This window comes from Solanum lycopersicum, chromosome 5 (assembly GCF_036512215.1).
Source record: "Solanum lycopersicum chromosome 5, SLM_r2.1".
Taxonomy (NCBI): Eukaryota; Viridiplantae; Streptophyta; class Magnoliopsida; order Solanales; family Solanaceae; genus Solanum; species Solanum lycopersicum.
Window position 1 is genome coordinate 65,323,148 of NC_090804.1, and position 26,552 is coordinate 65,349,699.

The 26,552-nt window shown below is 36.2% G+C and overlaps 1 protein-coding gene across 3 annotated transcripts; it reads left to right on the forward strand.

Moving 5' to 3' along the window:
• Positions 1–543: 543 nt before the first annotated feature.
• Positions 544–26,552, forward strand: LOC101253591 (structural maintenance of chromosomes protein 6B). Of its 3 annotated transcripts, none has more exons than XM_004239963.5 (28): positions 544–883; positions 2,215–2,320; positions 3,773–3,906; positions 4,693–4,748; positions 4,939–5,025; positions 5,252–5,572; positions 6,225–6,344; positions 6,802–6,936; positions 7,848–7,924; positions 8,051–8,126; positions 12,092–12,166; positions 13,465–13,569; positions 15,046–15,215; positions 15,398–15,500; positions 15,899–16,011; positions 16,523–16,727; positions 18,218–18,349; positions 18,475–18,589; positions 18,690–18,775; positions 18,879–18,974; positions 21,188–21,324; positions 21,388–21,490; positions 23,680–23,759; positions 23,857–23,935; positions 24,064–24,121; positions 24,920–25,017; positions 25,799–25,893; positions 26,327–26,552. In XM_004239963.5, the coding sequence occupies exons 1-28, from the start codon at positions 739–741 to the stop codon at positions 26,382–26,384; spliced, it is 3,165 nt and encodes a 1,054-aa protein (XP_004240011.2). In that variant the 5' UTR covers positions 544–738; the 3' UTR covers positions 26,385–26,552. The 3 variants fall into 3 exon arrangements, with proteins under 3 accessions (XP_004240011.2, XP_069154385.1, XP_010321475.2); XM_010323173.4 differs by having other exon boundaries at positions 586–1,097; XM_069298284.1 differs by lacking the exon at positions 18,879–18,974.

The window sequence follows — 26,552 nt, forward strand, 5'->3', positions numbered from 1 at the left end:
ACAATAATATTTTATTTAATTTAGTTATAAGTAATGTAAACATTAGTTATATATTTTGTTTGGTATAAATGAAAAATCATGTTATTAATAATATAAAAGATTTAATGTATGTGTTGTTTCAAAAAGACAATTATCGGTTAAAATTTTTTCATATTTTTTTCATCGCATTTGAGATATTATTATAAACAAATATTATTTTAAAAAATATGCAAATGCATGTTATTTGTAAAACAGAAAATCAATAAATTGAATAAAAATAATGATAATATAACTAATATAAACATTACTGATTCATTATATTATTATATTTAATCCTATTCTTACAATTAAGATAGCTTGATATACAAATAGATTATTTTGATATTGTAATCTCTGTATAAATATAAAATAATTCCAAATCAAATGAGGCAAGTGGAGTATTACACGATTAAATTTGATATTAAATCTATACAATATTTAATCGATTGTATAAATGTAATGCAAGAGAAGTTTATACCGCCAATCAAATATAATATAAATCTAGTTAAAAAAATATCTCAATTTATCGCGCATGATAAACTAACTCCTTAAACTACATCCAAACATGCCTTTCCCGCCATCTGTTCCCTAGTAGACCCTAAACACCTAGACCTTGGCGCTACCAAAGAGAGAGAGATATTTTGTACAATTGTACTTCGTTGCCGTCAGTTCAATCTCCGGTTGAATCGGCGAGTGAGAATCCTCAAGTAACCGGAGAAAATGGCGGATAGGGTTCCGACTGGGAGACCGAAGCGTTTACAAGCTGGTATTATTTCGAAAATTCGATTGGAAAATTTCATGTGCCATAGTAATCTCGAGATTGATTTCGGTGATTGGGTTAATTTCATTACTGGACAGAACGGGAGTAAGTTTTCTGTTGCCTCTTTGTCTAAGTTCGTTATGTTCTATGTAAATTGCATTCCAGCAAAGGTCCATGCCTTTGGAAAGATTTTTAGTCACTGCAGGGAGCTTATTTACCAATTGACAAAGGTGGATTCACGATTTGAAGGTTGTGGTTGGTTTCCGAATACTAATGAACCAGCTGATCGTTTGAATTAGTGGCTTCGGACTTTTTAAGTGTATGTTTAGTAGGTTTCTTAACACGTATAGGGTTTGAGCTAAAGTTGTTGACTTTAATTGTGCATGTGTACTAGTTCTATGTGTGAATGCAACTTACTTAGGATTTGAAGTTTATGGGTTCGGAATTGTCACTGAACCAGCTGATCATTTGAGTTAGTGGGTTCGAACTTTATACTAGTAGCCTTCTTAACACATATATATAGTTTGAGCTAAAGTAATGGGTTTGGTTGAACTCTTAGCTTCAATTTGTGCATCTGCCCCTGTCCACTCACTAGTCCTCTGTGAGAATGCAACTAATCCCCCAAAAAAGTCTTGAGAATACATGTAGACTTAGTATAATATATCAACTATATGTATATAGTAGAACCAATAAAGATTTCTTTTTTTGATTCATCATATTTCAGAATTAAAGGCTAGTGGGTATACCCTGCTATTGAGTATGGTCTTGGTAAAAATTTGAACTAGTTTCCTTTGCAAAGCAGGAGTACAAGTGCTAGAACTTGTCTTAGTGCCTATAAGTACAACTTTTCCAGGTTCATTTTCTCCTAGTGTGTCTGCATATTACTTATTGAAAATGCGCTTGTATTTGTCTCTACTTGTATTGGGGGGGGGGGGGGGGGGGAGGTTGCAGATAGGTGGTTCACTCTCAATAAGCTGGATTAGAGTGGCACTTTGAGATGCCCAGCCGAGGGAATCCTTTTATGTGCCTTTATTAGTATGACTTGAGATCAAGTAACTTTAATTTGATTATTTTTTGAACTTTTAGGGGGCGCTTGGTTGGAAACAAGTTATCATAGAATTAATTGTCCTGGGATTAGTTATCTTCAGATAACTTATCCCACAATGTGTATTGGATAACTTATCTCATCACTATGGTTTAAATGGTGGGATAAGTTATCCGGAACACCCCAACCAAACAAGAAACTGAAATTTTATCCCTGGAGTATTTTTTTATACCAGGACTATTTATTTTTATCCCTCATACCAAACGACCCCTTAGTAGCATGTAGGTGTGAATCATTGACTAAGTTGGTGTTTGCTTTTATTATCTTTTTCACAATGTGGCTTGAGATGAACTATTTGTTGTTTGTGTATTGGCTTTTTTGATTGGTGTAGGTGGGAAAAGCGCTATACTGACAGCATTATGTGTGGCTTTTGGGAGCCGTGCTAGAGGCACACAAAGGGCCAATTCACTAAAGGATTTTATAAAGACGGGCTGCAGGTTTATTATTGTTTGGTTATCCTTATCTCATGCTATTTTCAAGAAGCATTTATTGTCCTCTATTTTGTGGATTGTGTTAAAAGCTCATTTTTTGCTGGAAGAAAGTTGTGAGTTATCTACTAATTCACTTTCCCCTCTCCATTTTATCTCTTTTCCTTCTGGTGTGGAGAGTGTGAATTGCAAGATGATATTTAGAATTTGTTTTGACTGTAAACTTATTTCATGGTGAGCTGAGTGCATTGCACATATTAGATCAACAGGGTAACACAATGAATTGAAAGATGATGCCATGGTTTCATCAATTGAACCATATGTTAGTAATCTGTCCTTTTCTGTTAAGTTACCTTTGAAGTTAACTGCATGAAGAACTGCTCTTAAATTTTATAATATGCAAGCCAAGATCAATCCAGTTGGGAAGCAAATTTGCAGATTGTCTATTTATGTATATACATGATACAAAACAAGTGAAGCAACTGATGATAATAAACATAGAACAAACAAACTGCATGATTCGTAAATATAACAGTACTAATGGTTTATAATACAAATCCTTACCTTCTCAAATAAATGAGTAAATATAATAGTACTAATAAGGAAAAGCAGAGAGGAGGCTTACCCCCTGCTTCTTCCATAAGAAGTGTGACAACATTTGGCTACCTACTAACCATTTACCCTAATCCTCGACCTCCATACCTTCCTATCTAGGTTCATGTCCTTGGTAAGTTGAAGCTGTTGCCATCTCCAGTCAAATCACCTCCCCCCACCCAGTTTTTATTCAGTCTACCTCTATACCTCCTAACTTCTGTTATAGTCAATCTCTCACACCTCCTTATCGGCGCACCCATGCGCCTCTTATTTACATGCCCAAACCATCTCAGCTTTGCTTCCGTCATCTTGTCTGCCACGGAAACCACCCTCACCTTGCCCCGTAATGTATAAAAAAGTGAAAACAAACAAATGGATTCATAATATCATAAATATATAAACAAGAATCTCTTATTTTCTTATGAAGAAGGAAATGCTGTTCAATGTTCACAGTTGCTACAGATATCTGGAATATGTTCCTCTCAATTTTTTGGACTCTGCTGGGTCATCCCCCAAAATATGAAAGAACTAAGAAGCTTAGGAGTGTTGGAGTTGTTGGAAAGTTGGTAAATCCATCAGGAATATCCCCCTTAATGTTTTTGGACTTTGTCAGCTCCCTATCCTTTGCGTAGGTCCATTCTAATGGAGCTGTCAACCTCTTCTTTTTGCACTCTATGTATTTTGTTTTTTATGCATATTCTTCTTGATGCCATTAAGATAACTAATTACTTATTAAAAAATGATCTTCAATCTAGTATTTATCTCATTAATCACTTTTCCTTTCAGCAAGACAATCTAAGTTGAATTCTGTGTTTGAATTTCTACTAGTTTCTTTATAAGGTGCTGCTAATTTTTATCTATTCACAGCCATGCCCTTGTTCACGTGGAAATGAAAAACCGAGGAGAGGATGCTTTCAAGGGTGAAACTTATGGTGACCTCATAATGATAGAGCGCAGGATTTCAGAGTCTTCTAGTTCTATCGTACTAAAGAATTACCAAGGTTTCCTACAGTGATTTCAATAGCAGCAACCTAAACTTATGCGATATATGATTATATTTTGCTTTTTTCTGAGGATATCTGTTAATGAATATGCTTGTCTTGTCTGCTTGCTTATTTTTTGTTTCCTGAGATGTTCTATTAAGAAATTCTTTAATATCACAGAAATGATGTTATTAGTATTTAATTATTGACTTTCAAATTTTTTGGGGTAAAACAGGTGATAGCTGTGAACCTTCATGTCCACAGTCCATCTGAACTTTATCTTCTTCTTTTTTTAAAATTTCTTCCTGAATTTGGTTTGACAGTTTGTTACTTGTTAGGGTCTTCTTCAAGCACCTTGATATGGAAATCTCTGTTTGGATCTCGAGTTAGCTAATGCTCAATTAAATTTGAGAGTAACTTGGGTTTATATCGGTTGTGTGGCCTGATTAATTTACAATAGAGTAGTACTTTTTCCTCTGTCTGTTTGTTCCTCCTTTAAGTTCCCAACTTTAGGAGAATAATCCTGTTCTTCTGAATTTTAATCACCAAGTTGGAGATCAGGCTGTGCAGCATCTATGCATCATATATTCAGTTTCCAATTCACATTTAAATGACTGCTCATGTCATAATTGATGATTCAGTAAGCAATCAAATGCCTAAAAACAAAAATAAAAGAAAAGTTCGTCAAGCTACCTTGCTTGTTTTGTTATTTCTTGGCTTATGGGGTGGGAGCTTGTAAAGTTCTTCCTGGATCTTCTTGTTTTTCCCTGTCTTTTTTTCCTTCTTCTAATTGACATTTAACAGGTAAAAAGGTGGCTTCCAAAAGAGAGGAACTCCAAGAGCTTATAGTACATTTTAATGTGAGTGCCTGCCTAAATAGGGAATTTGTTCTTAATTTTATTGATGAAGTTTGAGCTTTACTTTGCCGAGACTGGTAGACCTTTTATTCCTTGAAAGCGCGAATGAGCAAGTGGAGGGCATCATTGTCTTCCTCTTTATGCCATTGCAGAAACAAGCTTTTCTAGATGTTGTTCATTTTTGATTATGCAGATTGATGTGGAAAATCCATGTGTAATAATGAGTCAAGACAAAAGCAGGGAGTTCTTACATTCAGGAAATTCAAAGGACAAGTTCAAGGTGAGGTGCTTAGTTGCTAACGTTATTAGGTGATAATTGTGTTATTTGATCTTCCACTTGGTAGCCCATTTTTCTTCTGTATTCATATTTCATTTGGAGGTTGGCCAGCTTTGTTCTGTAATTTTATGTCTTTTTCTGTTTCATGTTTTAGTTTATCAATGACAATTGCTTTGTGGAGGGGTATCCTATTTATTGATTAGTCTGCCACCATCATCATCCTTTGCAGTTCTTTTTCAAGGCAACACTACTTCAGCAAGTGGAAGATCTTCTGATTGGTATCCAGAGTCAATTGAAAAATGCAAATGAATTAGTTGCTGAACTGGAGAAATCGATAAATCCTATAGAGAAAGAACTTGATGAATTGCAAGGAAAGATTAGAAGCATGGAGCATATAGAGGAGATATCTAATCAGGTAGACCTGTTGAAGAAGAAATTGGCATGGGCATGGGTCTACAGTGTAGATAAGCAGTTACAAGATAAAATCAAACGGATCGAGGAGCTGAAAGGACGGATTCCCACTTGTCAATCTCGAATTGATCAGCATCTTGTAAGTGCTCTGGTTCCCCGGTGAAAGTTATTTCAAGAGTTAGAATGCCTTTGCTGGAACCATTTTTACAAGTTCTCTTTTCTTCCATATATGCTAATGGTGACTTCTTCGTTACCTTGATGTAATATTTATTTTAGAATGGCTGTCATGCCATTGTTAGAAGTGGCTGCGCTTGCGGCCCTTTGCTAGATGGTGCTATCCTATTTTATAAAAAAGAAGTGGATGTTAAAAAGTGCTCCCTTCCTCCAATTTATGTGACGTAATTTGACTGGTCACAAGTTTTAAGAAAAGAAGACTTTTGAAACTTTTGGTTTTAACACCCAATGACACACAACAACAACAACAACATGCCAAGTGAAATCCAACTAGGTTGGGGTCTTGGGAGGATAGTGTGTACGGATACTTCACCACTACCTCATGGAGGTAGAGAGGTCTGCATGCACTCTACCCACCCCAGAGTCCAGACCTTAAGTCATTACTCCACGAGGTAGTGGTAAGGTCTGAGTGCACTTGCCCTCCCAGACCCCACTTGTGGGGTTTCACTGGGTATGTTGTTGTTTTTGCATATTCAGTTGTCACTTCACATTACTATGATGTGATGTCTTATGTTTAGAACTCTCTAGCACACTAAGCAAACTTTTTTGGTTTTCAGAGGAAGATGGAGGAATTGAATGATCAGTTAACCAAGAAAAAAGCTCAAATTGCTCATATGATGGAAAAGACAACAGAAGTGAGGAAGATGACAGACGAGTTGAAGCAGAGTCTTTCTTTGGTATTTGTGCAATTTCATATATTTTTTTTCTGATTCGGATGGTGTTATTTGATATGTATGATGATAAAAAGATGGTTTTATTGTCGTCCTAGTTTGAGTTGTAGCTGATGTTCAGTTCTGCTACTCTTGTCGTCCTATATGAATCATCGCTATTCCTGTCACTCCTTCTAGACCCATTCTTTATATTGAATTTTTTTCTTCTTATTTTCTTTGTCTCCTTACTTCTTCCATATGTTTATCTAAAGTTAAGAAATCAAGTCATCAGCATGTATATGTTTATCATCTTCAGTAGTGATCTCATACTTCAAAAATAAACGTACAGTACTTGCTATGTTTGCTCTTTTGGTTGTATTTCCTGCTGACAATGACTAAATGCTGTATACATTCAAATGCTCTTTGTCTAGCTTTTATTTTTGTGGCCGAAACTTTTCTAATCTATGTGAATTTCATTTGTTAGGCTACAAAGGAAAAACTTGAGCTGGAAGAGGAGCGGGGTCGTAAATCTAATTACATTCAAAAGATGGCAAAACGGGTCAAGATGTTTGAACAACAAATACGTGATATGGATGAGCAGAATATTAGAAATACACAGGTCCTCTACACAGGTTTTCTTTACCTCTGTGAATTGGTACTCTATATAATTAGTTCTCAGTACACCCTGATATTGCAACCCTAGAATGGAAGTATGCTCCTCCTTCTTAACTTCAGATATTCCTTTCAAGCCTTTCTTGATGTGATTTGGTTCCTAATTTGACAGTAGCATTCCGGTATTTAAGTTAAAAGTAGTAAGTCAACTGGAACTTTTCACTCCACTTCTCAGAGGTTGGGATGGGTGAGGCTTTCTGATGTTATATGCTGACATTGAGGGTAGCTAGTAATAATAATAATAATATAAATCTCCTTTATGATCACCCATCAAGGTCGCGTTCCATGGATGAGGTTAATGCAGGAGCTATAAGTTGTAGGCATTTCAAGTGTAAGGGCTGAAACTTGTACAGTGATGTTGAAATTGATTTTGGCCTCTCAATTGATCTTCTTGTTTTTGATGAGTAGCATAGCCTTTTTATTATGAAATGATACTCTAGCTTGTTTCCAGACATGGTGAATAAGGTAGGATTTTAGATAAGTTACTATACCTCTAGCTCTATACAAAAGCTGTTTCTGTCAGGGTTGGAGCTACAATATTAAGTTGGGTTTGGAGGAATCTAGTAGATTTTGCGTGATTATAGGAAATCCATTAAACATATATAAATATGTAATTGTGAACCCAGTATCTAAAAACAGACTTAGGTGGCAATTTCAGAACACATAAACTCCAATCTTGACTCCACCTTTGGTTACTGTAGCTTTGAGGTTCAACTGGGTGAAAACTAAGAATTAAACTAGTCATCTAGGGAAAATGTCTGTGTTGCTGAATTCAATCCTTCAACTGGCTAAGTGTGGGGTTTTATGTTTATCTTGTGAAAGTGATTTACATGCTTATACCTTCCAATTTTTCTGTAGGCTGAAGAGCTTGACATGGAGGTGAAACTGAAGGAGTTCCAAGCTGAGATTGACAGTGCCAATGTTGTATTTCAAAGGTCATTGAATATAATGTTCTTGAAATATTTGATTGTGTTACCATTTGACTCCTTCAAGAGTAATGTTTGTTTGTTAAGAAATTATTCTCTTGATCCAGCTGAAGTTTTGAAGCTGTAATATGGCAGGTTGAGGAATGAAGAAGATAACCTAATAGATAAAATTAATCAGGCGAAGGATCAGATAAACAAAATTGTTCATGAGGTATGAAGATATTAGCTGATTCTCCACTGTTCAACAAGCATGCCAAATTTTACGGAAAGCTGTCCTGACTTTTTATAACCATTTTGATCAATTCTGTTCTTTTCTTTTGTCAAGATCCAAAGTTGAGTGAGGCGTGACTGGCACATTTTGAACCATTGCCCGCTGAGAAAACCCTATATTACTGGACCAATATGTGAAATCATTTAACTCAAAGAACAGTCATATATTGCATAATACGATAAAAAATCATAATTGTAAAACAGTGTCTAAAGTAATCAACAGTCATTCACAATCCATTATCACCATGGAGTATCTAAATAAAGCAGAGTGAAATCAGCCCAAAGAAGCATAACATTATAAAGTAAAGACAAAGCTACTGCCTCCCGGATGAACGGAAGGCTAATCGTGACAGCTGAAAGTATGCTGGTACTCAGACGTCTGTTGCAGGGAATGCTTGGGTTCTGTAAACTTAAATATAAGGGGTTAGTCAGATAGATCCAGTAAGCACCCTCGGTCTGTCCCTAACAATTTGGGACAAGTCTTCTATAAGAGCTATATAATATATGCTGTGATGCAACTGTTTGCTGACTGGATTGACCAAGTCTACTATAGTGATGTGCCCGAAGGTTTGATCATATTGACCACTTCGCATACGCTGATGAAACTGCATGTATGAACTGTGCTGTATCAAATCAAACTGGGCTCTATGCTACTGAAGTTGGAGCTGGCCCTCTAAGAGCTTGAATGGCTACTCTTGCTAGTGCGGAACTATGCACTCAAAGTGCACACATTGTGTATGTAGAAGTGCAATTGTGAGCATGACTCTAGGAAGGGTTCCTTTCGTACAACAACATACTTTGGCATCAACCACGACTATGTTGCTCGGATCTTCATTGAATGGCACCGTACCAGTTTTTTTTGGAGGATTTAACATGGTAAGGCAACATTTTAGGGGGATGTTGAGTGTTTCTCAGAAATTTTCTGTAGCATCTACAGAGAGTTTTCATTTATCTTGGTGGCTTGGGGATAGATGTCAGTAACAGATCATAGACATGCTGGACTTTCCGAAAGGAGATGCCTTTCGGTATTTAAAGGTGCCTTTAAATCCTAAAACTATCTATGTTCAATGTCAACCATTGATTCAGTGAATGTTGGGGAAGGTAACAAGTTGGACAACTAATTCTAGAATTCAGTTATGCCTTGTTCTCAATTCAAATAGTTTGGTCTCGCACCAGGCTTGCCTAGTGGCGGTTACCTCTCCTATGTGGTTTGCGAGCTATTGCATAGGAGCGGAGTTTTACCCTGTGTGCACCCAAAAGGGTAGCGGCTGCGGGTTTCCCTTGTCGTCCAAAAAAAAAAAATTCAAACAGTTTGGTCTCAAATATTTGTCTTGCCTACTAAAGTTGTGAAAATGTGGAAGCCATGTGTAGGAGATGACTGGTGGACATGTTGAAGTAACTAAAAGAGCTCTCTTAGCCTGGGAAAAAATCTGCTTGCCCAGAGCTGTTGGAAATTTGATCTTGGACATTAAATATGGAATAGAGCTGCTGTTAGCAAACTGTTATGGAACCTCTGTAGTAAGAAAGATAAGCTTTGGGTGAAATGGATGCATGCCTACTACTTCAAAAGTAAATAAGTCTGAAATACTGTACCAAAGCAGGCTTCTTTTATGGTTCAAAAAGTTTTGAAAGTTGAGGAAAGTGACCTAATGAACATGAAAAGGTTCCTCCATTGAAATAATGTATATCATGATGACAGGGGAGTTTCCTAAGGCACCACAGAGGATATTAGTGTGCAAAAATTACGGATCTCCTAAAAGGATTTTCATCCTAAGACTTGTAGCACATGACTTACTTTTTATATGGGATATGTTTGGTAACAGGTTTATAATTATTAATCAGGTTCGCCCCTTTGTGCTCAACAGAGATAGACAGCATTCCGCACTTGTACTTTAAGTGTGAAGTATAAGCTCAATTATGGAATAGCTTTTAAGCATCAGGAGCTATCTAGAACACCTATGGACTGGCAAGAAGAATTGAACTGGCAGCACCTGTCTGTTAGATGACGAAGTACTATAGTAGAAATTTATTGGATGGCTATGGCTGCATGTATATACTACATCTGGCATGAGAGAAATCAAAGAGTCCTTCAACAAAATAAAAACCAGAAGCTATCACATAACACATTATTCAGGAGATCTTTTATGCAGGGGCTGTGAGGAGGAAGATAGCATAGAAATTTGAGCATTTCAATTTGTATCCATCGAGCAAGGGGAAGAATTAGTGTAGTTTACTGGGCATGTGTACCAAATTAGTAGAGAGTTGTGTATACTATTAGTTAGGGTTGTCGAGCTGCTTTTGATTTTTAGTACAGCATTTTCACAATTGGTAAAAGTTTTTTATTTTACAAAAAAGAAAACAGTTTAGGAGGATCCAAGTAATATAAGCCAGAAGTAGCCTTATTGAAGAAGAAATACTATATGCTATCACTGAACTATCCCTTCAGTGGGGAGTGGGGCATGGCTGGTTCACACTACAAGAGCATATAATCTGTGGCCCTCCCTGTGGGGACATAAGAAAGATGGTCTGCCGTATATGGGTATATCTAAACGTGTTTTCTCCTCTTTGATTTTCTTTAACCTTTTTCAATAGACCTTTTTTGTCCAATAAAAAATGATCTCATCATTTCAAAATCCACTATTCAATAGATGGATATCTTCCCCATCTATATGTCTCTCTTCTTGTCATTTTGCAATACAATTGGAGTACTTGAACGATCAATTCTTGCGTCCTCTGTATGGTAACATAACCTTAATAGACGTGTGAATTTTGGGTGATGCCGTTAATAGGGGGAGATAAAAGCCCCCCTACTCAGTGCCCTTCTGCATACCTCCTGGCTCTTATGACGCAACACAATAATGTGTAATTAATCATACTTATTCTGGTTAAGGTAATAGTTGTATTAACATCAACAGGTATATCACAACAAATTGTGCAGTCCCCCTCAAATCTGACTTGTTGGTAATGCCTATATATACACTTCGTTTCATTAAGTTTGTATATATCTTTTTTAAGCACCGAATCCCATTTCAATTATACCTAAACAAGGCTTCTTTTTCTTGGTAAAGTAAATAAATATATGAATGACGTGGTCAACCCAGTATCCAAGCTGTATACCAGAAGGTAGAGAACATACAAACAAAATGCGATTTTACACAAAAAGAACCCCATCTTCTATACATATGGGGACCTCATGGTTACACCAAAAGGAAACTAGAAAGAATACTCTTCATACGCTTTCCTATTTCCTTTTCCATCTAACCCACATGATGGCTAATGGTGCAACATCTCAAACACTCGAACTCCCCTCCCCCTTCCTGAAAGTCTAATTATGCAACCTAAACATCAGTTCTTATGCCAACCAAAACTTCAGTGTGTTTTTTCTGTGTAATTCATGCATAGAATGGTCTGTACTTATTTCATTCCAAGTTTGGTTCCTTTAACAACTGTTTGAGACATCCATCTTCAATTTTATTTTTTCTCGTTTTCATTTTGTTTATAAGTGGCTTGCACTTGGCATATTGGCACAACAAAGGTTTCATACGTAAACTTAATAGGTATTTTTGGTCTTGTTGATTTTATCATTAATTGTCATTTGTTATTATTGTTAGGATTATTACTGCTAATACTGCTGCTATGGCACTGCTAGTATTGTTTTTTCTTTAGTTTTTGCTGAAAAAGGATAGAATTGGAACAAAATGCAATGTTGTATTGTGTCGGGGACTTTGCTAGAAACTCTATTCCAAGGAAATGTTTAATTTTAGCTCTTGTTTTTTTTTTATAGAACCCAAAAGCCACAGGGGAAGTAAAAGGACTCTTGAGTAGTCTCCTAATATATTTCATTTTGCCGTTTAATTTCATTTTTTAGATCCAATTAAATTTGTACTTCTTATTTGGTTCTTTCAGATTGAAGAGAATGACAAGAGGGATCGTGACATTCGCTCTCGCATTCGTGAGTTGCAACTTCATCAAAGTAACAAGGTATCTTGCCTCTAATATCTCGACTACTGTTTTGCTTAGAGCTTTTTTATTCTTAGCTTGCTTGAAGAAAGGAAATTCATATTGCAAAATTCTAAGCTTCCCTTCATAACAATTGATACTTTGTTTGTCTGCCAAATTTATTGCTAGATATGTTATAATCTTGGCATTACTATATGATTTTCTATTGACCTAGATGTACCATCTTATTTACCACTTTCAACAATTGTTTCGATGATCACCCATTAGATTGTATTTTGGCTATCAAGAGCTCAGTTACTTATAATGCCATTTTCTGCAATCATACTGTGTTTTTATTTTTATTTTTGTCGAGTGAATGCAACGAGTAACTCAATCTTTCTCTGGATGTTCTTATGCCTTTTCTGTATGGATTTACCTCTGCTTTCTGTGACGCATTATAACAAGTCCAGTGTTATCAAAGGCGCGCTTTAAGCGCGCTTAAGCCCTGAAGCGAGGCTCAAAACGTGTTAAGCGCTTCGCCTTGCTTTATGTGCGCTTCATGTTGTCATCAAGGTTCTAAGGCAAACGTTTCCTTGCCAATGAGCCTCTTATGAAGAAGTGAACCTAATTATTTGATATTTCACTTTTATCATAATTTTTTTTCAATTTCTTTGGTCATATATTTGTCATTTATGTTTATAATTATTAGACTTGGACTAAAATATATATTTATTCTTTTCTCCCTTTGTGCCTTTTTCCATTAAAGCCCACGCTTTATTCCCTCTTTGCGCTTAAAGCCTCCATGGACCTTAGAGCTTTTTTGTGCTTTTAGCCTTTGATAACACATTAACAACAAGCTATGTTTTTGTCAAAAGAAAAAGAAGAAATTTGGGGAATGACTTGCTTGATTATTCCCTCAAGTATGTTGGGGTTTAAATAATGTTTACAAAGAGTCGTAGTGTTGTTCAGTTGATTAAACTGAGGCTTGACAGAACTATCCTGCAGATTTTGGGTTGTTTTTGTCAGCCGTGTGGAATTTTTTCAGTTTATTTGGGTATTAATCTACATTAGAACTTGAGTATTCCATATGGGATTTTTTTCGGGGAGGTGAATTTTATAATAATGTCAAAGTTCATGACAATGTGATCTGTAAAGATAATATAAAAACAATAAAATCTTATTGTAATTTCATCTGGTTTGTGTTTTGTCTCCTGTTAGCATAAGAATTTGTATTAGGCTTTACACACAAAAACCGGCTGACTTATTTGCATTTCCTAAGTGATTATTTTTTCTTTCTTTATCTGCAAATTTTGCTTTTTGACACTGATTTTTTCCCTCAGGTTACGGCCTTTGGAGGAGGCAGAGTGATGGGCCTCTTGGAGGTAATTGAAAGACAACATAGAAAGTTCAACAGGGCGCCGATCGGTCCAATAGGTGCTCATGTGGTATGTGATAGAGAAAACTCATTGTACATTAGTGAAGTATATCTTGTCCTGCTTGATGTGAGAGAGAACTCATCATACATTAGTGAAGTATATCTTGTCCTGCTTTTCTTTCCTGAGCTTACAAGCTAATTGTTGAAGTTTGTGACCATTTCGTCTAAAAAGGTCAAGTTGTTAGAGAAAGCACGCTGTTAATTACTTAATTATGTCTCAACATTCTTGCTCTTGTGCATAAGATTTTTTTTCATGGACTAAGCATGTGGAATTTCTTTTTAATAATGAATGGGTGTCTGCCCGATACTACTATTTATCATGGAATCTTGATCCCTGCTTGCAACTTATGGTTGCTCTCCGTTGGCAATCTTGATTGTTTGTAATCCAACCTACCAGTTGCTTTCCTGAGCTCCAAAATATTTTTCCTCTCACAGATGAAGATTCCTTTTTGTGATCTGGCTACTTCAATTTTAAAGAAATATTGCAGCTTCCCTAGATCCATGATATCAAACACCTGAGCCAACAGCTTCTTCAGTCGAGCCGTCTCTTGTTATGACTGTCATCAATGTCAATTATAAAAAGAGTGATTGCCCTTGTGATGTGTTATAAAGAGAGTGTGATCTGCATTCCTTTGTTTATAACTGAATTTGCTGGATCTGTTAAATTAAGCCCGTGTAAAAGTTATTCTTTTCAACTACACAGCTTTTCTTGAGTTTACTTATCAACAAATCCAGGACAAATCTTCATATACATCTCTTCTTTCAAGTTTTTCTTGCCGGAATGCAATTTTGAGATCAAACGACAGCTATTCCCAGCCAAGGGTGGCTGCTCAGGAGTACACAAATCTGGTTGTGTTGTTTTTGCAACAGGAGCAAATGTTTGCTGGTTGTCTACTTCATATGTATGGCGAATCCCTTTGCTATCAATCTGGCCTTTAACTTCTCAATCAAACCATTGCCTTTATGTTTCACTGTGAACATCCACTTGTACCCGACCAGTTTCTTGTATAGTGAATGATTAACTATTTCCCAACTCTTATTTTATGCCCGAGATTTCATTCCTTGACCAAAGCTTCTTTTTCCACTTGAGATCCTTGAGAGTTATCCTCTAATTTGGGTTGCACTATAACAAGGTTCAGTTTTGTAAAAGTAACATTCATACTAACAAAAAAGACTTTCTTCATGGTGGATTGAACACACATGTAAGTGTCTTCTAGAATTGCATCCCCTACTATTTGGGGGATTCACAGTGAGCATACATGATATAGCAACTTCCAAGACATGTGTATTTTTAATTTTAGCCACTCCATTTTCTGGCACTAGTTAAGGAAAACTAGCTTTGTGGATGATCATATTAGACTCCAAAATCGATCACTTTTTTGCTTTTATTAGATATCGTAATTGCATTTGCAATTAATACATTTAGCTTTCCTGCTTGTTTAACTTTTGAGACTCATGCTAAACATTTATTGACATGTTATCGCAGAGCTTGGTTGATGGTGACAAGTGGGGTACTGCTATTGAATGTGCCGTTGGCAAGGTGCTTAATGCTTTTATTGTAAATGATCATAAAGATTCCCTTTTATTAAGAGCATGTGCAAGGGAAGCGAACTACAATCACTTACAGATTATCATTTATGAGTTCTCTAGACCAAGGTACTGATCCTTCTCTATGTGTTTGACGTTTGTGTGTATTGACACGGATGATTTAAATTCTTGAAACATTGTTGATCGATGAAATATACCACTCACTTCTGTGGAGATAGATACTTATCTAGTTTATTTCTGATAAGTGGATTATTTATTTATCAAGCTTTTGCTTATATTTATTGGTGTAGGTTGCATATTCCCGATCACATGCTTCCCCAGACTCATCATCCAACAGCAATTTCTGTTCTACGTTCAGACAATCCTACCGTACTAAATGTCTTGATTGATGTGGTAAATTTTCTATTTCTGTGGGTACTTTATTCCTGATAATTTCGAAAGCTAAGCTATTCTGTAATTCTATAGCTTTTAACTGGTCATAATCAGTTTTGAATTCAAATTTAATTGATTTTTAGGCGTAGGCATATGATGACAAATTTGCAGTGAACACTCCTTATTGTCATATCGATTATGAATATGGTAGCTAGGCTTATCTCTTTTAGTCACTGCAATTTTTTATTTTTTTGTTCTCCTCACTTCTGGTTTGTCTAAGTTGTTAGTTTCGATTGGTGTTCTTATTTGTTGCCATGAACTTCAGACAGTTTTGCAGTCTCTTGTGTTGATCTTTACTCATTGTTGCATCCGCTTACCATGTTTCTGATGATGCCTTGATATTCCCTGTGTCTTATTAGGGTAGTGCTGAGAGGCAAGTTCTAGTTAAAGACTATGATGCTGGAAAAACAGTTGCTTTTGATCAAAGGATATCAAATTTAAAAGAGGTTTACACTTCTGATGGTTACAAAATGTAAGATTATGTAGTCTCTCATATGCTGCTTAACTTTTTATCTCCATTCTAGGTTGTTTTCTGTAACCCCATGAGTAATTTCACGTATGAGTCAGGTCAAGGTATTGGCTATATTGTACATGGTTCACGTGTAGATTCACCAAGTACTTGGTGGACAAAATATTTGCCAATTGGCTTTTGATAATATCCCGGATATATTAAATCTACAATTTTTTTTTTGATAAGGGTAAGGTTAAATACAAATTGCCTTCCATCGGCTTATTTTCTGTTGTTTTAGGATGACTAGCCTGATGCTCTGCCAGCGGAAACAAGTCTGACAATAGTTTGTTTATTACAAGAGAAAATCCTCCACTATAACCATCATGTTAATTCAGGATGACTTAAAACTTATAATTTGTTTTATGAGCCTTATCTAATCCAGTTTACTCTTTTTGCATTTCTTATTTTAGTCTTGGCTTAGATGGAACAGTTCATTTTGCACTGACATGATTAACATACCCAAACTTCCTAGGTTTTCTCGGGGTTCTGTCCAAACTACTCTTCCACCCATGAAGAATATGAGAGGTGGGCGTCTTTCTGGTTCATATGATGATAAAATTAAAACTCTAGAAAGCGAAGCATTTGAGGCACAGAACAAAGCTCGACAAAGCAAGGGTATGAAGAGGAGTATCAATGAGGAGCTTCAAGGACTCCATGATAATCTGCAAAGCGCTAAGGTATTGGTTATTTTAAGTTAAATGAGTGCAGTTTCCACCAGAGTAATAGTTGTTACTCCCTTTCTAAGGTTGTAGATTTTCACTTAGGTTTTACTTTATCAGAAGTAGAAGTCGTTTTGCTTTCTTCTGTGATTCTTTCTTTCTTCATCACACTTTTGTGAAGGGATATCATCTCAGTGTTATCCTTGCATTCTGGTCTTCATGTGTCTGTCATTACTTTATTGTGTATGAATAGTCGATATACACAATCCTCGAACCATTCTAGATAATGATTAGTCTATCTATCAATTGCATCATACTTCTGCTGTTCCGTCCTTTAAATTCGTGAAAGAGCAACAAGCCTCATGGACTGTTTGATCTTACCAGACAGTTGAAAATTTGGAGCAAGAAAAAATTAGTGCATGGCCACTAAGCCCAAACCTCTGAACATAAAATTATAAACTGCCCTTGCAAATTCTTAAATAGGATCCTTCAAAGATTATTCTGCAGAAAGAGTGTTTGTGGCTTGCCTGATCACCAGAATGGTTTCATGTGATTGATCATTTTGCTAAAAAACAGCTAACATTCAGAAAATGATATACTAAAGTAACGTGTGGACCTACTAGGATTAACTTCTCTCTTTGATTTCATTAGTTGTTTGTGTATGATTTCTTTATATCTTTAGATTGTCTGGACAATGCCTCTATCTGGTTGTTTGAAAACATCTGAGTGACTCTCCACATATATGGGGAAAATGTGATTTTACTACCTAGAAACAAAGAAAAGGTATATATTAACTGCTATGCTTTCTTCATTGTTTTTCTTCTTCTTTTACTTGGGTTTGATGCACTTGAGCCGAGGTTCTTTTGGAAACAGCCTCTCTACCTCCACGAGGTAGCAGTTAGGTCTGCGTACACTTTATCTTCCCTAACCACACTTAGTAGGATTTCACTGGGTATGTTGTTGTTGTATCCATATTTGGTAACAAATTTGAAACTGTGAGAACTGGAGGAGTCAGATCATCCATTGCTAAGATTTTAATATGCTTTTTCATGGATGGTTCTTTCCTGAAGAATTATGCAACCGCTTTTTAGGTACAAGAAGAAACCTCGACTTGCTGTTACTTTTCTTCTCGCAGAGGTTTGCTGCCTGCCTGCCTCATTGAAAGTGAAGCAATGCTAAACCTTCTAAAAAGAAAAGAAACGAATAATATGATGTACTTGGTACTGCAGAGAAGTTGGTGCTACCTTTATCTAATAGGGTGTATTATTCTTTCTGGAGCATCATTTGTATGGTCAAGACAAAGGAGTGCTCTCGTTGTCTAAGTGATTGCTATTCATATCCTTTTAGATTTTTGATCCTTACGGCTCCTGGGGAAATTGCTATTACAAGCATTCCTTTATCGAGTTCTTATAAAGAGTAATTCTGCCGATATATATTAGTGGGGTTTTCTAAGTATTGAATGAAATGAACAAGTACTGATATAACCATTAGTTTCTCTGTTCCTGTAGAGGAGGCGCCACGATGCAGAGCGAGTTTTGAGGTCCAAGGAGTTTAGCTTGCAAGATTTTAAAAAGTCATATGTTGCAGAATCTAGCTCCACCGCTGTATCAACAGTAGATGAACTTCATGTTGAGCTATCGGTTTGTTCCTCTTTTCGTCCACCCATATTTCACTTCCATTTCCGGTGCTTCAGTTTCAATTCAATGTTTTCTTGGCTTTTAGAAGGCATCTACTATAGTTCTATTTTCTTGAAAACAATGTACAGAAAGTCCGTGATGAGATGCATGAAGGAGAAAATTTATTGGAAAAGCTTCAACTGAGGTTGAAAGAAGCGGACAACAAAGCTAATGAGGTCAAAATTTCCTTTGAAAATTTGTGTGGTATGCATATTTTGCTTCTTTGTCAGGTTCGAGTACCTCCCAGTATATTTCCTACTATATATGTCCTTCTCATAAATTCTGTTCCTTTCTGAAAATATAGAATCAGCAAAAGTGGAAATTGGTGCATTGGAGGAAGCAGAACGTGAGCTAATGATGATTGATAAAGATTTAAAAGATGCAGAACTGGTTCAGCTCTACTTTTAGTTGACACTTCATGTTTTTTTTCTTACCTGTGGTGATGTTTGTCAAAATTTATGGTACTTTGGTGCAATTTAAACTCTTATTTCAGAAGAAGAATCACTATGAAGGTGTAATGAGTACAAAAGTTCTTTCCCAACTCACTGGAGCGGAAGCAGAGTATCAGGAACTTGAGCACAACCGTAGGGTATAATAATTGCGCATTCATATAATTGTATGAGCACTAACAGGGATTGATTAAGATATTGTTATTGTACCAAACCAAAATATATATTTTTTTTGAAAATGGTAACTTCGTCTATTCCTCAAAAGTCAGTACACTGATCAGTATTTATAACACGTACTTCAAATTCTACTATCTTTTACTAAATTGAGTCTAGTACATCAATTAAGGAGATAGTATCATTTGAGTATAATTGATTACACCAAAAACATAATAGCATAAGACAATTTAGTTTGACTTTTTGCATACTATTCTCAACACTATCGAAAGCTCTAGAGTTCCTTTCCTTCCATATTGCCCACCATATGCTAGCTGGGACAATTCTCCATCTGTCTCTATTCTTGGATTGCTTTCCTGCTTCCTCCCAACTCTGAATTGCTTCTGTGATCTTGGCAGGCATGGTCCATGACATACCCTTAAGACTCAGGAATAACCTCCATAGTTGACTTGTGATCTTGCAGTGTAGAAAGAGATGGTCAACTGTTTTAGCAGTTTCCCCACAAAAGAAACAGCTGGAACATAATGGTATCCCCCTTTTCTTTAAGTTGTCTTGAGTCAATACAGCCTCCTTGGCTAACAACAAAACAAAACATGCCACTTCAAGTGGAGTTTTTGACTTCGAGATTCCTCTCCATGGCCAGTGACTTTGAGGCTGATTGGTGTGGTTCAAGCAGTTGTATGCACAACCCACCTTAAAGCTGCCCTTTCGATTGCCTTTCCACCACAAAATGTCCTGACCTCCTTCCAGTCCATTAAATTGCCCAATGGTGTTGAAAATATCTGCTACCCTTTGAATCTCCCAATCATTTAATTGTCTTCTAAAGATGAAGTTTCACGCTTGAGGAGTCCAGTGATCTACTATAGTCTTCTGTTGGTGAGATACTAGAGAGTATATATCAGGATACAAGGCCTCTAGCCTACCTGCCTCATGCCAATCATCTTTCCAGAATTTTGTTTTCTCTCCATTCCTCACTTTGATCTGTGTGTTAGCCTTAAACTCGGACCACGGAGATCTGATGGATCTCCATACACTAACCCCATATAATATAGTCACTTCTTTGGTCATCCAGTTATCTTCCTCTTCATATTTTGCTCTAATGACTTCCTTCCGGTAGGTATGCTCTCCATTGTTGAACTTCCATAATTATTAATGATAATGTTCAACTAGTTAAATATTAGCCAGAAAAGCTTGATGAAGTGCTTAAACTCAAAGGGTCTTTAATTAATTATAATATTTTGTTGTTTACTGATTGAGACTATTGGCTTTCCTAGTCCGTTTTCCTATTGTAAATGCCTTTTTTGTTTGTGCTTTTGTGATATTTTCAATGTTCTATCACTCAATTTTTTGTTGTTGGGCCTATACTTTTGACTTTTCTACTAAAACAAAATCTAGTTACTATTAGGAAAAGCATATATTGGTTTCCAACAAATTATACACTTCAATAAAAGTCAGTGGAAGCCTTCCGAAGATTAGAATTAACTGCTTAGCTCTTTTCTATTTTTTGTGTTAACAAGATATTTTAGCTTAGAATAGAAGACATTTTTGATGTACTAGATTGTTTGTAGGCTTCAATCTGATTAAAGCCCAAAGATTCTGTAAAGATGTAATACTTTTTTGAAGGGGAACTACACTTTTTGGTTGTAGTATACCTGTGAATATCTATAGACTAATGTAACCAGCCTAAAAAAAAGGTCAGTGGAAGCTATTCATGCAATTGAAAGAAACATCATGTTTAGTTTCTCCTTTTGTTTTTAAGAACTCTTTTTGAGAGTACAGTGGTATTGCACATAGAACTACAAGCACTTGGTATTTTTTCTGAAATTATTTGACTTATATTGGAGTTCCATGAAATGTTTTAAATGGAAATATTTTTGTTAAGATAGTTGCGCAAATAACAGGAAGTATACCTTTGGCCAGTTACTGTATTTATAGAGTGATTATTAGAGATATAAGTCAGTTACTGGTGAGCCGAAATACTAACAGTATGAAAACTATGATCACGAATGTAATTGGCTCTTACATTTGTAGTTTGATTAACTGCTCACTGCCTTGTCCCCCCTCTTCATGGTCTACCTTATAAGTGGATATATGCTTCTCTCTCTCACTGCTCTAGTTTTCATTTATGTCAGAGGTAGCATCTTACAGTACCTTGCTTTAACTGTACCCCTGGCTGCAGGAGAGCTACAAAAAAGCTTCAATCATCTGTCCTGAAAGTGAAATTGAGGCTTTAGGTGGCTGTGATGGAAGCACTCCGGAGCAATTAAGTGCCCATTTAGCTAGGCTAAGTCAAAGACTTCAGCAAGAGAGTCGGAGGTAAGGATTTGATTTAAGTTTGATTGTTTATCTATTCAAACTCATTTATAAACTTCCATGCAGACATCCAGAGTCCATTGAGGACCTCCGCATGTTGTACAACAAAAAAGAACGCAAAATTTTAAGAAAGCAGCAAACCTACAAAGCATTTCGTGAGAAATTAGGTGTAAGTTACCTACTTTATGGTTATAGTTCACCCTCCTCCATCTGAAAATCGTAAAAATTGTTTTTTCCTGGCTCATAGAAAATGGTAATGAAGGAGTTTCTTGTGATTACCAGATGATTAGCAAGTCTTTTTTTGCTTTGTCATCATGTTAAGTGTGCTTAGATGTTAAATTTTGTTCTGTGAAGAAAAATATATTCTTGCTATTGATATGAATGACTTACTTCCTCACTGATGCTTGGTGCTTTATGCTAGTATGGAAAGCTTTCCTGGAAACCTCTTTGCATTTTTTGTATTGGTCTTGCATTATTGGTTCTTCATATCTTTTCCTGAAGATGGTACAGAGAGATGTTGGAAGCGATAAATCTTACCAAAGTTGTGTGATCTTCCTCAGAAGGCAATTTGCTTTAAAATCTCCAGTACTTTCTATCATAATCAGAGATGATATTTTTTTTTTGAGACAGTAACAACTTGTATTCTATTCCAAAACAAAAACCAGAACCTGCCTAAATAAGTTACAGATTCCTAATTACAATTGTGGAGAGTACCAGGAAGATCTTTAATCCTATAGCAAAATTTACAAGGAACCTAAAACATCTTTAATTGATTCTAGATCTACCATTTACTCCTGTTTACACCAAAAAAGAAACAAAACTAAGCAGTTCATCTTAATCTTCTGGATGGAATTGCTCTTGTTCTGGAAGCATCTGAGATTTCTTTCTTTCCACACGGAGGTGGAATGATTTTCCATCTTTCGTTATGCCCGGAAATGCTTGCATAACTGCTCCATAACTTCAGGGTCTGCGTAACTTTCCTAGGCATAACTCTTTCATGTACTTCTTATTGATAAAGACATTCCACAAAATGTTGGTTATTCTACAGTAAAGGAAGAGATGGTTGATCTGAGATGATATAAGGAGGATTTTATTATAGAACTGGATAGTGTTAGAGTTTTCCACATCGGTTTAGGGCCTATAATGTACCAGTAAGAAAACATTATGGTATAATTTGGTTCATATACTAGTTTTAGAGGAGTTTTATAATACAGTGATTGCTTTAAACACTAATACCCATGTATCTAATTCCTGTATTTTGGTATGCGCTTGTATCAAGTATAAGATGATAGTGATACCTAAATATTGGAGTTGCAAGTATCATGTGGAGTTAGTTGAGGGGCACGCAAGTTGACCCGGACACCACGGTTTTTGAAAAAAGAGAAGATGATGCTTGAATTTTTCTACAACAAGTTATACTGGAACAAATGACAAACAATACCAAATTTGTACTGGGATTATTTTATCTGATCCCTCTAACCAAAGGACGCTATAGGCTGTTTTGATTTTCATACAGTTGAATGTTATCGAATATGGCAACATTTAATTCTTATTGAATTTTGGTAAATGCTTTTTTTTTTATGACAAGGGAAACCCGCAGCTGCTACCCTTTGGGTGCGCACAGAGTAAAAACCCACTCCTATGCAATAGCTTGCAAACCACATAGGAGAGGTCACCCGCACTAAGCAAGCTTGGTGAGACGAGCTCGACCCAGAAGACAATCCCTTGCTTTCGCTGGCAAGGGGTTTCGAACTTGATACCTCCAACATGGAAGTCCCAAGCTCAAACCACTGGGCCACCCCGAAGGGCAAATACTTTTCTTTGTTAAAATGTTTTTTTCTTTTATGCTAGAGTTATCTGTAAACAGTAAGACAGACAATTGTTCGTGTTATATATGGATTACTAGCTGCTTTCTCCAAATACTTAGTATTTGATTACCTACTAAGTGATTGTTCAAGATTGACTAGTGAAAATTTTACATCTAATTTCTCAGATTCTGTACCCGTTCTGAGTTAATTGGAATGACTAGAAATGCTACTTAAAATCATGAATCTTGACCTCCAACTTTACTCAAGTTTCTGCCTCACAGCTAAGTTAGTGAGGCAATGCCTCCTTAAGCTATGTGTTATAATTGTTAGTTTAATTGTTGCAATTCAGCCAATATTTATGACATATGGGGAATTGTGCTATAATAAGTCCGTTATTTGTTCCTAATACTTTTTGGATTTTTAATTGTTTCTTCACTTCCATTTGTAACTTTTTTACCCACTTGCTTAGTGCTAATGCAATCCATCTTGGGGTCTGGCCCTTTGTTTTGTTAAAGTTAACTAATATAAATCTTCCTAAACATATTGTCAGGCATGCCATAAAGCCCTCGAGCTACGATGGAGCAAATTCCAGAGAAATGCTACTCTTTTGAAGCGACAGTTAACATGGCAGTATGATCTCTATCATTTACATATCCATATTATGTAGGTTCCTTCGTTGTTAGTTCCTTCATATCTCAATTTTTCTTGATTGCCAATTTTGCATTAGATTTAATGGACATTTGGGTAAAAAAGGAATCAGTGGGCACATCAAAGTTTGTTATGAAGAGAAGACTCTTTCAATAGAGGTGATTTGAACTAACATGATATGGTTCTGTTTGTCTAAGCTAGTAGTCCATTATTATTTATGTGGTCTGATTCTTTAAATTTTGTTTCCGCCCCATATATCTTTTTGTTTCTCTGAAATATTCCTCAGGTAAAAATGCCCCAAGATGCATCAAGCAGCAGTGTTCGTGACACACGAGGACTTTCAGGTTTTTTTCTCTTTCTTTACAAATACTTGGATAGTGAATGCAAGAAACAATGGATGATGCCCTAGCACGGAAAATTTGAATGCTAAATCCCTTTTTTCTCAAATTTATATAGATACTCACACCACAATCAATCAACTAAGCCGTAATCCATAGCTAGTTGGGTTGGCACTGTGATCACATGTGGTAATGGTGTGGGAAAGAAAGTATCTTTAACATCTTGAGAAAGATCAACTTTAGGTCATTAGAATTGGGATGTGAGACTAGTTCGATGCTGCAGCCTTCAAGTACCGGAAGGGAAACAATATTTTTCTATCTAGACAGCATTGCAGATACGATATGAATAAATGTGCACACATAGAGGATATAATGAGTGGTTCCAATAGATTCTTTGGTCATGACTCATGTCCTTCCGTAAGCCTTATAAATGAGATGTCCGAATTCTCAACGGAAACTTAACTTTTGGCCAAGGGTTCAGTCACTTTCTGATGGGGGCAGTGCCCCCGCATGTTAAAATCCTAATGGGGAGTGGCCTGGTCAATTCTCTCCTTTCCCCTTCATTTTCCACCTGAAGCTTTTCCAATACCCATTTCCCGAGGCTTGTATATGTATTATGATGTTTGCATTTTCAGGGGCCATGACAAATTATATCTAATTTGCTTGTTAATTGCATGCTTTATTTGTACCTCTTTGTGATTATCTTTGACAATGAATTATTACTCCTGGGAGTATGTATGGATGCCTTCTTTGAGCATCTGGTAATTTTATCTGATGTGTAACTTTGTTCTCATGGAAAATCAGGGGGAGAACGCTCTTTTTCAACTTTGTGCTTTGCACTTGCTCTTCATGAGATGACTGAAGCTCCATTTAGAGCAATGGATGAATTTGATGTATTTATGGTGAGTTTTACAACTTGGCTTTGTTTTTAAACTTTATTAAAGAATGCTTTGCACTTGCTCAAAAAGCTGCTCTAAAAGCTGAAGGATTTCTCTTAAGTAGAGAATATATCTCAACTACTTGTTTGTAATGATCAGATGGCATAGTAGCAAAACATTCATAACCATATAATCTTCTTCTTCTTCAAAAAAAAAAGAACATTCATAACCACATATCTGTTGAAAGCTAAGTCATCGCTAGGATTTGGTATTCTGGTTTTTCTTTTATTGTCCTCTTTACCATGAAATTACTGGCTATTTCTTCATTAACAAAGGTAATAAGAAGTCTCTTCTCTGTTAGATAAATGAATGAAACCACCTAGCTGTATGTTTTGCTTTTCACAATTTGTCCATTATAACTGCCATCATCAGGGATCAGATGTCTAGATGAGATTATTATTTGTATTATTCTGTAAATTTAAAGGTAGCTCAAATGGAGTAATGCAGAAGCTGCAAAGAATTGTGACACTTGAGGTGTTGTCTTTTAGATTCCTCATAGATTAGTGCCACCCCATGTATCTGGATGGATGGATCTTTTGATGCAAGCATAGTGTGGTAACTGTCGCAACGGGAGATTGGTTTACTTTTCTGGTCTTAATCATGAATAAGAATTGAAATATACTAATCTGTCAGGCATCTATGAATCCTCATTCTGTAGATTACATAGGGACAAGTTTAGTTTGCACTAAACATCGTAGAGAAACAGTCAATTGGTTGCAATCTGTAACTTCCCATTAATGTACAGGATGCTGTTAGCAGAAAAATCAGCCTAGACGCTGTCGTGGATTTTGCATTGGCACAAGGATCACAGTGGATATTTATTACCCCTCATGACATCAGGTAATCTGAAAATACGAATAATAAGTTATATATCAATCTGAAAGCCTTGATTTGTTTTTGCTACTTAAATTTATAGAAGGATGGATCATGCACTTGCTAAACATACTAATAAGTTTGTCTCTGCTCAATTTTGCAATTTATCTTTTAAGTCTGTAAGGTCAGTAAGATCCTTTTTCGTCGTTACCCAGAATAAAAGCTTTCATCTGGACTATTTGTGTCCAATTTACAAAGGAAAAGGTAAAGTCAGGGTAATGGCTGTTTTCATACACAGTTGGATAGAATTTATCAAACTGTTGTATGGCCAGAATTTATTAGAGGGAGCTCAGCCAAAACTGTTTGAATCTGCCTGCTATTTATCTCAATATCTTAATTCTCTATCTTTGCTTCGAATTGGTTGCAATATTGATCTGCTTAAACATTCTTTTGTATTCAGTATGGTGAAGCAGGATGAAAGAGTAAAGAAGCAGCAAATGGCGGCTCCTCGTTCTTGATTGCTTTTGTTTTTGCTTTTTGGGAGATGTGGTTATTTTTGCGGTTTTCGGGTTGGTATGATTATGAAGTAGGTTTTTGGTAGGGTTTCGAATATCAAAAATCAAATTATTTGTGTCGGATATTTAAATTTATAAATCAAATCGAACCAATAGAACATGGTTTTTCAA

Excerpts from the sequence above, each read along its gene's own strand:
- LOC101253591 (XM_004239963.5), top strand. The coding sequence starts at position 739 with ATGGCGGATAGGGTTCCGACTGGGAGACCGAAGCGTTTACAAGCTGGT. Across the intron at positions 4,749-4,938 it reads AGCTTATAGTACATTTTAAT|ATTGATGTGGAAAATCCATG; the intron begins GTGAGTGCCTGC and ends TTGATTATGCAG. Across the intron at positions 5,573-6,224 it reads CTCGAATTGATCAGCATCTT|AGGAAGATGGAGGAATTGAA; the intron begins GTAAGTGCTCTG and ends TTTGGTTTTCAG.